Consider the following 11,717-nt stretch of genomic DNA (forward strand, 5'->3'; position numbering starts at 1 on the left):
AACAATTTATTTTAATCTTCTTCAGTTTTGCCTGTCCCTGCCTCCTTCATTTTAAGTAGCCATTTTTATGTTGCGCGTGATTTGCTTGCCAGTTTCCAGTTGCTGAAATTGGCTAAATTTCCTGCCACAGTCTCTTTACTGTGTCTGACAGCAGGTGCTTTTACTTGTCAGTGGCAGGCCACTTCAGGGAATGATTGGGTTAAGCTTGGTTCAGCTAGAGTAATGAATGACTTAAACACTGTTCGCACAATGACATGCTAATAGGTCACATTCTCCGAACATTGATGAAAGGGAGAGGTGGAGAAGTGCTTGTTGCACTTATCTGGACAATTAAAATGATTGTCTCTTAGAGACACCTGAAAAATTCATGTGGCTTCAACAGAATTCGAACCTGTTTGTTGGGTTCTTGTGTTCACGAGCCCAACAAAATGACCCGCTCCCAACTGAGTGGCTACATACTTAACTGATTAGAGTGTAATGTGAAGTGCTAAGTTTATACCCCATATGAACCATGTGAGCATTAGCCCTACTGATGGAAATGGGCCCATGCAAGGAAAGAGAAAAACCCTGACCAGGGTGGGAATTGAACCCACGACCTTCAGTAGAGCAGCGGTGATCTAACCAGAAGGTTGTGGGTTCAATTCCCACCCTGGTCAGAGTTTTTCTCTGTCCTTGTGTGGGCCCATTTCCATCAGTACGGCTAACGCTCACATGGTTCATATGGGGTAGAAACTTAGCACTTCACATTACACTCTAATCAGTTAAGTCTGTTCAAATATAAGTGCTACACGGCCAACGTTTGCGAAAACGTAATCCTTCCTTGAGTGGCTACATAGCTCAGTAGATAGAGAACTGCACCTGCAAAGCTCATGGGTTTGAATCCCATTGAATCCACAGTTGTCTATAAGAGACAACAATTTAACAAATCGAAAGTGGTTCAGCGTTGTCTGTACTCTTATCGACAAAGATATTCGTCATCATAGTGGTCAAAGTGCTGTGGACTCACGAGGTGCAGTCAAGTGAGTCCACAACATTTTGACCACGGTGTACAAGCAACGCTGAACCACTTTCAATTTGTTTTTCACCACAATATTCAACGCCAAAGAAAGGTTTTATTCCAGAGCGTGACCAAAATCATGACACAAAGAAAGAGCAAGTCTTGTCTATAACTTCCTCGCAACATGATTGCTTCATTTCCCAAAATGGGCATTCCTGATTGGCTACATTGCGTGACAAATTGAGGTGAGCATGATGCGTACAGCATTGTCCGGACTCTTATCAACAACAGCAATCAGATTGCGAGATTACAAGCAATTGTGGTAAAAAATAATATTATTGTTTGAAGTGTCCAGATAAATGCAAGGTTCACTTCACCCTTTCATCTATAACCAGCACTTCAAGATTTTGTAGATTTCATTAAAAACATCATAGTTATCAGAGAGATGGTGAATTTTAACACCTAGGTAAATGAATGAAGTTACGTACAGCTGTATTTATCCAAACTTAATGTAATACCTGTGTGCATTAGGATTTTCTGTATTTTTCTCTTTGTATCGATCTAAGATTTCCCTCGTGTCATCCGACTTGCCATAGTATTTCAGCACCTCAACTTGTTTTGTGATGAAAATGTCCCAGTTTCCCTCATATTCCACTAAATTGCTAAACAAAACTAACGCTTGCTTTGCAAGAAAATCCACTTGTCGCTTGAGATTTGCTGTGGTTGAGTCTCCAGCTTCGTGATCATGTCCTGCATTAACCTCGTCATCTAGATGTCTCCTATCCAACTGTAGCTTGCCTTTCTTCCACGACAGATAAGCAAAGAGTCCTGCATAAGCTCTCAATAAAACACTTGACTGCAAAGATTTATCAGACAGCTTAGTCGTGAGTAACTCGCTTGCTTCCGTCAAGTCAGAGTTGTACTGCACAAGGTACATGGCATAATCCAACAAGAGTTCTGTTCGATATGGGCCACAAATTACAAACATGTTCTTGATAAATTGACTCATGTGAGAATAGCTTCCATGTCTGTTGCTTAAAACCTCACAACCTACCTGCAAAAATTAATCATGATTTTTTCAGCCTCTCTTCATTTTTAACATTTTAGTGCATGTGGAGGTTGTTAACCCATTGACTCCTGAACCATCTCACCATTGATGAGTGAAATCAGCTGGCGTTAGACAGAGTAGACTCTATTAAGTCTCACTCCGAGGAGTTAATGGGTTAAAGCCCTGGGCCTGGTTGTTCAAAAGCCGATTAACGCTAATCCCAGATTAAAAATTAACCAAGGAGTTTATTTCTCTACTCCCAGAATGCTGTTAAATGCTGATATTCGGCAAAACTTTACATTAGAAGAAGTCAATCTCGAAAAACAAAAATAAGCAAAAGAAACTTTCACTAAAAAGTTGAAAACATGAAACAAAACTTTTATGCAAATCCTGGATTAAGTTAACCGGCTTTCGAACAACCGGGCCCTGATCTTTTAGTATGTTTCAAGATTACTAAAAGCAAAATGCTTGTTAGCCTGCACAGCAGGTGGTTTAGTGAATTTTAGAAGCTTCTTTTCACCAGAGTTGACTTTCAAGTGATTGTTTGCATATAAACTGAAGTCAAAAGAGCAAGTGAAGGGGGAGGGGGTGAGGAGAAGGAGCGAGGAGCCACCTGCAATCAACACCACAAGATTTTTGATGCTCCCTTCACCAGCAGATGGGGAAAATATCGTTCCTGATTGGCCAATAAAGTGTCAGAAAAAAATCCGCCTGTCCTTCAAAATTTTATGCTGCTCCTGTTCGTAAAAGTGTAAAGCCAAAATAGAGAGAAAAGAGATGACAATCTGTTTTAAAAAATATATATGGAAACTTCCTTGTGGTAGCTTGGATTTTCTGGTGTTCTTAAATAAGAGCAGGAAGATATAAAACAACTAATAAATGGATTTGGCAAAGCTTCATATTTCAGCTTTTTCTAAGAAGTTGAGAAGTATCATTGGTGACCAGATTAAAGAAGCAGAAAGACTAGGGCTCATGGCAACCTTGTTGGTGGCTTCCAGATGTATCCAGCTTGTTTTCACATCAGCAGAAGATGCGAAGGATAAGGCATTTCTCAATGTGCTGAAAGAAATTCTAATAACTTCCACAAAAGATTGTCGGATATATAAACATTGTCAGCGAATCGCTCACAGTAGAAACATGGACAGGGAAATGTTAATGGCAAGTTCAATCTTGTAAATTTCTTCCTAGCGAATAATTGTATTATTGCCAATGTTCACACAAGGCATGCTACGATTGGTTGGTAGTTGATATCAAACCTGTCCTTATCACACATGATTGGAAATGGGAGGTTTAGAAAATCTAATCTTGTGGGGTTGATTGCAGGAGGTTTCTCGCTCCTTCTCCTCGCCCTTCCCCCTTCGCTTGCTCTTTTCACTTCGTTGGTAAATCAAAAGTCAACCCCAGCAGAAAAAAGCTTCTATAATCAAACTGCCTGCTAAGCAGACTAAAAATGCTAAGCTTAATGAAAATCATTCATTCTCCCTTCTGGAGATATAAAAAGGGAATTGTGACACACTGAAAGTTTCAAGACTTTCGAGTAAGGGCCCCCGGTCTTTCAACACTTCTGTCACAATATTATTATTATTATTATTATTATTATTATTATTATTGTCATCATCAATATCTTTTTATGACACATCAGGAAAAGTCGTAATATATTACCCTCCAAAACATCTCAGGTGTTTTTGCACATGCTCCACACAAAGCCACCATACATTGCACAGCATCATCAAATTGGTGGTTCAGCAAACTGTCTAACAGATATCTTGTCACATAAGACATATGCTTCTTCTGAATGGTTGTGGTTTCTAATCCTGCCATTGTAAAATGACACGCAACAGTATTTCTTTGAACTGGTGAAATTTGCTTAACTAAGGGAAGTCGGAGAAAGCACATTAATTTTGTAGTGAGGGTGGGTTTTCTTGATCTATCTATTGCAATAGGACATCATCATGGACAAGGGATTGTCATCACGGCTAGGATTTATGGAAAACCAGGAATATGGAAACCTACGTATGGAATTTGGCACAAGAATTCAGAATCAGAAACTGCAACAAAAACAGCAAAATCACCCTGAAGAATCCATTAATGTAATCACTCGGAAAATAACAATAAAATCAGACTGCAGTTAACATTACTAGGAAACAAATTGAATGGTTCCAGAATGTGACTGGGGTTAACAAAAAAAAATCTCTGATCAAATTAACATTTTCTACATCACTTGCTTGAAACAATACCCAAATTAAGAAAAGACATGCTCATCAGGATAAAAAGAAGTACATAAGACTCTGTTGCTATTAACTGAATGCAAAAACCTTAAAAAATGGAAGTCTCAACATCCATATGATCATGGGCTTCCATTTTGATTTCAGTTCTCCTGGGAAGTTCCAAAGAACACTTCAGTTCAGCTTCACAACCAGATGACAAAAATACTGTTGAGGTACCCCACTGTCATACTTACGTCGTGCAGAAATGGTTATTTTATAAAATAATGCAGAGTTAGAACCAAAATTCCTTGAGTTTTGTTTATTTCCTCCAGGTTTGCATGTATTCAAGTTCAGGAGTTGGGGATCATGGAATTTTACATCACAAAACTGGGAGCAAACTCTTACATTGTCATAAAGGTGCTTTCCAGAGTAGTTCTCAAGCTATGACAGACACTTTTCTATGACCTGTAACTCGATGTAGACAAAGTTATGTCTCCATTAACTTGGAGAGAATTCTGGGATAATGCATCAGTCAATTCCAACTGCACCCTGCACCCTGCCCCCTCCCCCCCCTTCCCGGGCAACTGCGGGGCATTTGCCAGCCTTGTCAGTCTCGGGGGTGGGGCTTTAGCTAATTTAGCATGAACCGGGGGCCGGGCATTAGCCAATCACTCGGTGGTCAAGTGACGAACCGCGGAGCCACTCAAAAATACACCTTCTTTGGAGTTTCACTGCATTGATACTGCCTCAAATATGGCCCAGTACTTTATAGTTGTTCATTTTCTGCTTTCAGATATATTACAATGGAGTTTGATTCTGGTGTCCGGATATTCCTGGTTTTCCATATGACCTCACGATTAAAGGGGTTATGGATTCGGAAATGCAGAGGAACGCACTTTCAATGGTAATGGTAATGGTTAATGAATTTCTAGCACAATGAACACCGCTTTTCGGATTTACCGAAAAAGGCTTACCTAATGTGTGTGATAAGGCACGCTCACGCCATATTTGCTGAAAGATGCATGACTTGTAAAAGCGGGATTTCTCCGGGAGTTTGTTCGACAACCAAAAACAACGAATGGCCGCCATCTTGATAATCTTATCGAAAATACCGCTTCATGTTAACCGTACGTCAAATTTATTGCAACAATAGGCTTTTTGCATGACCGTGTCACATGAGCTTGTCAATCATAAAAACCGATCGTGGTACAAAATAGATGCCAGAAATGGAAAGAGAGTAATGAAATGAGAAAGAATGACAACTTTGAGGCCATAGGCCATTTCAGAAACGTGAGAGGACTGGGACGAGTTTCTCATACTTGCTTGGATTGAAAATCTAAACTCTTCAACTGAAATGTTACCAAATGAAAAGCTTTCCAGCCAAGTTTGAGAGTTTTCTACGGAAAATTGGCCAAATGGGACACTTGCAAAAGTTGCAAAATCCCATACAAACCCTTATAATTTTGTGGCCTGTCTACCCATTCCATACAAACTCTCTATTTTAGGTGATATTTGAAGATATATTATTTCACCATTTTCCTCCTCTAAATACATCTATTCTTGGTAAAGACTCTCAAACATGGTTGATCTTTCATTTGTATGTCTTAGTTTTTAAACAAACGGAAAACAACCAAACTCGTCCCAGTCTTCTCACGTTTCTGAAATGGCCTATTGAGGGGAGGTCGTTACCAGGTTCTTTCGGGTGGGGAAAATTCGAACGGCGGGCACGCCAATTGTCCAGACTCGAAGCCATCTCAGTTGCTTATTTAACAGCAATGACCTTTTAATTGTTATTCTTAGATGATTTCATTCGAATCTGGGACCGAACCTGGAATATCACATGAAACAACGGCGAAAAATGCAGACTGCAGAGCAGCAGACCTGCAGACATTTTTAGCACATCCGCTGGAATGTGTCACGCCGTCACGCGACTCTCTTTTTTTCCCCCAAATTAGTAACGCGGTGATTGGAAGGAAAATCGGCGACATTTCTTTGATTCATGAGACTGATGGGAGATTTTGTATTCAGTCGCTAAAGCATCAGTCAATTCCAACTGCGCCCTGCCCCTTCCCCCCCCCCCCCCCGGCAACTGTGGGGCATTTGTCCCAATATAATCCAATAATATCCATGCACTCAAATGATAAGTCGGCAGTTAAAATTGATAACAAATTAACCGAAGCCTTTACTTGTTTTGCCCGGGTGAAGCAAGGCTGCATGATGTCACCTACACTTTTTAATTTCTATCTAAGTGATCTACCAAAATTCCTAAATACGGCGAGTCCAACCGACATTATGCTAGGTGATAGATCTATAAATTGTCTCTTATATGCGGACGATCTAGTGATCTTCTCTAGATCAGCAAAAGACCTCTAAATAATCCTTAATAAGCTGGAATCTTTCTGTGAAAATGCCGATTTAAGTGTAAATTTAGACAAGACATAAATTATGATTTTTAACAATTGTGGTAAGTCTTTAAACAACTACTTGTTCAGATACGGCGCTGATGAACTGGAAAATGACAAATCGTATAAATATCTTGGACTCATAATGAGTCCTTTTGGAAACTTTAATCTCGCTAGACAAGAGTTGAAGAAAGTTGCACTTAAAGCACTCTATAAATTACGAAAAGAAATGGGAAACCACTTCAGAGAAAATATAACATTAACGAAGAAGTTATTTGATGCACTGATATGTCCCATACTCTTTTATGCAAGTGAAGTGTGGGGGATTGATTGCAATGGGAAATTTCGAAAAGAACCCAGCAGAATTAGTTCAAAATAAATTCCTAAAGTGGTTGCTGCGAGTTGACAAATACTGCAACAACAATGCTGCAGGGCTGAAACCGGACGGTTCTCAATGACAATCGATGCTCAATGTAGGAACTTTAGCTTCTGGTTAACTTCAACCAAAAATGAATACAAATTATCCCAAAAAGCATACAATGACATTAAATAAAACGGAAAAGGATCATTGGAACAGATACTGGATTAGAAGACCTCTGGATGAAAGCACACTATGTAGACATAGGAATTATAAACGTTATCAGGCAACGACTCAAAAATATTGAACTACAAAAATGGCTAAGTGAAATAAATAACGACACCAGAAAAGATGCTAACTAAAAGCAACAAAACGAGAACCATATGGTAAGCACTGGAGTCGCAGATTACAGATTGTGCACAGGCGCCCTCCTAAAGGTAACATACATACAATAATAGGCTTTTTCCGAATAACTACAGGAGCTGATATCTTCGAGACATTACATTTACAGCTAAAATAAATAGCATACACAGATACCTACTAAATACATAATATTTAAAGATATGTTCATTAAAATGAAAGGCCGCTGTACAAAACGCGGCACTGGCTTCTCTTTTAAAACCAGTAAACTCATGGGTACGGATAAAATCAGGTAGCGCATTCCGCGCAACTTGGCTGATACGTAAGAAAAAAGAGAACTAAGACCATAACTGGTTATTCCTGGTTTACTGAGGGACAGACAGCATCTAATTTCCGCGAAGATCATGCATAAGAAGGGCACGGGAGAGAAAACGTACATTTTTCAAATATAAATAAGGTTATTCTCTTCATTATTATACCGTTTCTTGGACACGAGAATTACAGCGAAATGAAAGCACAACTTTGTCGCGAATTTTCTATGATAAAAACGTCTTCAGAAATCCAAAATCCAAGTTAACAGCACACACCAGGCCTACTCCTGAGTATCTGGCTGGAAATCATTTCCTCTGGCCGCGCTTCAGCCATTCCATTAGGGCCAGTCTCGTGCTTCTTAACTTGCCTCGCTCATGCCCAAGAAGAATTCTGGGTAATTTTGCCATTCCATGACAAGGGAAGACTCCCGATTCTCCTTTCATAGTTTTTTTCATAAGTGTCGGGCCACCCAGTCCTACCAGCAAAATACCGCATCGATTGAAGGTTTTAGCTTTCAAAACTTGCCCAGATTGTGTCAGTAGGTCCTGGAATTCATCCACAGAAAGGCCAGAGAGACAACTTCACTCGTGAACCGCCATGTTTACAAGAGAGCATTTTAGGCGTCCCAGTCTGCATGAAACCATCTCTCGCCTCCGTCTAAGACAAGACCAGACACGCACGGTTCTTACGTTACGTTTATGCTTATAAAAACAACTGAAATGTCAGTTGCTGGTTAAAAAAAAAAAAAAAAAAACCACCAGCATGTTTATTTTTTTTTGGTAGGCTAAGGATCGAAGAGCCAGAACATTTGCGCATGCGCTGATGGAATGTTTGAACAAGAGAGAAAAACGCAGTACCTCCAGACACCGGCGCTGGAGCGTCGTACCAAACGAGTCATCCCGGGATTTCGGCCCGTGCGATCGCTTTTGGACGCAGTTGGCCCTTCACTGCTTTCTGCTACCGACCTTGCCTCCCGGTACGGCATTGAGGGAGAGATATGTCGGCCCCTAAACCATATGTGACAAATCCCACGCCTACTCACAGCTCCAAACCGCCCTTGTCAATATAGCGTAAGAATTAGATGGCTTATATATTCAAGAGAAGTCATTTTATCTGTCATATGGTAAGCACTGGAGTCGCAGATTACAAATTGTGCGCATGCGCCCTCCTAAAGGTAACATACATACGGTCATAGGCTTTTTCCGAATAACTAAAGGAGCTGATATCTTCCAGACATTACATTTACAGCTAAAATACATAGCATACACAGATACCTACTAAATACATAATATTTAAAGATATGTTCATTAAAATGAAAAGCCGCTGTACAAAACGCGGCCCTGGATTCTCTTTTAAAACCAGTAAACTCATGGGTACGGATAAAATCAGGTAGCGCATTCCGCGCAACTTGGCTGATACGTAAGAAAAAAGAGAACTAAGACCATAACTGGTTGTTCCTGGTTTACTGAGGGACAGACAGAATGTAATTTCCGCGAAGATCATGCATAAGAAGGGCACGGGAGAGAAAACGTACACTTTTCAAATATAAATAACGTTATTCTCTTCATTATTATACCGTTTCTTGGACACGAGAATTACAGCGAAATGAAAGCACAACTTTATCGCGAATTTTCTATGATAAAAACTTCTTCAGAAATCCAAAATCCAAGTTAACAGCACACACCAGGCCTACTCCTGAGTATCTGGCTAGAAATCATTTCCTCTGGCCGCGCTTCAGCCATTCCATTAGGGCCAGTCTCGTGCTTCTTAACTTGCCTCGCTCATGCCCAAGAAGAATTCTGGGTAATTCTGCCATTCCATGACAAGGGAAGACTCCCGATTCTCCTTTCATAGTTTTTTTCATAAGTGTCGGGCCACCCAGTCCTACCAGCAAAATACCGCATCGATTGAAGGTTTTAGCTTTCAAAACTTGCCCAGATTGTGTCAGTAGGTCCTGGAATTCATCCACAGAAAGGCCAGAGAGACAACTTCACTCGTGAACCGCCATGTTTACAAGAGAGCACTTTAGGCGTCCCAGTCTGCATGAAACCATCTCTCGCCTCCGTCTAAGACAAGACCAGACACGCACGGTTCTTACGTTACGTTTATGCTTATAAAAACAACTGAAATGTCAGTTGCTGGTTAAAAAAAAAAAAAAAAAAACCACCAGCATGTTTATTTTTTTTGGTAGGCTAGGTATCGAAGAGCCAGAACATTTGCGCATGCGCTGACGGAATGTTTGAACAAGAGAGAAAAACGCAGTACCTCCAGACACCGGCGCTGGAGCGTCGTACCAAACGAGTCATCCCGGGATTTCGGCCCGTGCGATCGCTTTTGGACGCAGTTGGCCCTTCACTGCTTTCTGCTACCGACCTTGCCTCCCGGTACGGCATTGAGGGAGAGATATGTCGGCCCCTAAACCATATGTGACAAATCCCACGCCTACTCACAGCTCCAAACCGCCCTTGTCAATATAGCGTAAGAATTAGATGGCTTATATATTCAAGAGAAGTCATTTTATCTGTCATATGGTAAGCACTGGAGTCGCAGATTACAAATTGTGCGCATGCGCCCTCCTAAAGGTAACATACATACGGTCATAGGCTTTTTCCGAATAAATACAGGAGCTGATATCTTCGAGACATTACATTTACAGCTAAAATACATAGCATACACAGATACCTACTAAATACATAATATTTAAAGATATGTTCATTAAAATGAAAAGCCGCTGTACAAAACGCGGCCCTGGATTCTCTTTTAAAACCAGTAAACTCATGGGTACGGATAAAATCAGGTAGCGCATTCCGCGCAACTTGGCTGATACGTAAGAAAAAAGAGAACTAAGACCATAACTGGTTGTTCCTGGTTTACTGAGGGACAGACAGAATGTAATTTCCGCGAAGATCATGCATAAGAAGGGCACGGGAGAGAAAACGTACACTTTTCAAATATAAATAAGGTTATTCTCTTCATTATTATACCGTTTCTTGGACACGAGAATTACAGCGAAATGAAAGCACAACTTTATTGCGAATTTTCTATGATAAAAACGTCTTCAGAAATCCAAAATCCAAGTTAACAGCACACACCAGGCCTACTCCTGAGTATCTGGCTGGAAATCATTTCCTCTGGCCGCGCTTCAGCCATTCCATTAGGGCCAGTCTCGTGCTTCTTAACTTGCCTCGCTCATGCCCAAGAAGAATTCTGGGTAATTCTGCCATTCCATGACAAGGGAAGACTCCCGATTCTCCTTTCATAGTTTTTTTCATAAGTGTCGGGCCACCCAGTCCTACCAGCAAAATACCGCATCGATTGAAGGTTTTAGCTTTCAAAACTTGCCCAGATTGTGTCAGTAGGTCCTGGAATTCATCCACAGAAAGGCCAGAGAGACAACTTCACTCGTGAACCGCCATGTTTACAAGAGAGCATTTTAGGCGTCCCAGTCTGCATGAAACCATCTCTCGCCTCCGTCTAAGACAAGACCAGACACGCACGGTTCTTACGTTACGTTTATGCTTATAAAAACAACCGAAATGTCAGTTGCTGGTTAAAAAAAAAAAAACACGAGCATTTTTAATTTTTTTTTGGTAGGCTAGGTATCGAAGAGCCAGAACATTTGTGCATGCGCTGACGGAATGTTTGAACAAGAGAGAAAAACGCAGTACCTCCAGACACCGGCGCTGGAGCGTCGTACCAAGCGAGTCATCCCGGGATTTCGGCCCGTGCGATCGCTTTTGGACGCAGTTGGGCCTTCACTGCTTTCTGCTACCGACCTTGCCTCCCGGTACGGCATTGAGGGAGAGATATGTCGGCCCCTAAACCATATGTGACAAATCCCACGCCTACTCACAGCTCCAAACCGCCCTTGTCAATATAGCGTAAGAATTAGATGGCTTATATATTCAAGAGAAGTCATTTTATCTGTCATATGGTAAGCACTGGAGTCGCAGATTACAAATTGTGCGCATGCGCCCTCCTAAAGGTAACATACATACGGTCATAGGCTTTTTCCGAATAACTACAGGAGCTG

General features: G+C 41.0%; 1 protein-coding gene across 1 annotated transcript in view; it reads right to left on the reverse strand.

Annotated features, from left to right (window-relative positions):
* The window catches only part of LOC138031295 (TATA box-binding protein-associated factor RNA polymerase I subunit A-like), an 8,920-nt gene extending 3,536 nt beyond the window's left edge, over window positions 1-5,384 (reverse strand). Inside the window, exons 1-3 of the mRNA XM_068878996.1 lie at window positions 5,227-5,384; window positions 3,708-3,859; window positions 1,516-2,051 (exon numbers count right to left, since the gene is read on the reverse strand). Coding sequence (XP_068735097.1) covers window positions 1,516-2,051; window positions 3,708-3,859; window positions 5,227-5,341 — 803 coding nt within the window. The 5' untranslated portion in view covers window positions 5,342-5,384. The remainder of the gene's footprint in view (window positions 1-1,515; window positions 2,052-3,707; window positions 3,860-5,226) is intronic.
* Window positions 5,385-11,717: the final 6,333 nt, after the last annotated feature.

Source organism: Montipora capricornis, chromosome 14 (genome assembly GCF_036669925.1).
Source record: "Montipora capricornis isolate CH-2021 chromosome 14, ASM3666992v2, whole genome shotgun sequence".
Taxonomy (NCBI): Eukaryota; Metazoa; Cnidaria; class Anthozoa; order Scleractinia; family Acroporidae; genus Montipora; species Montipora capricornis.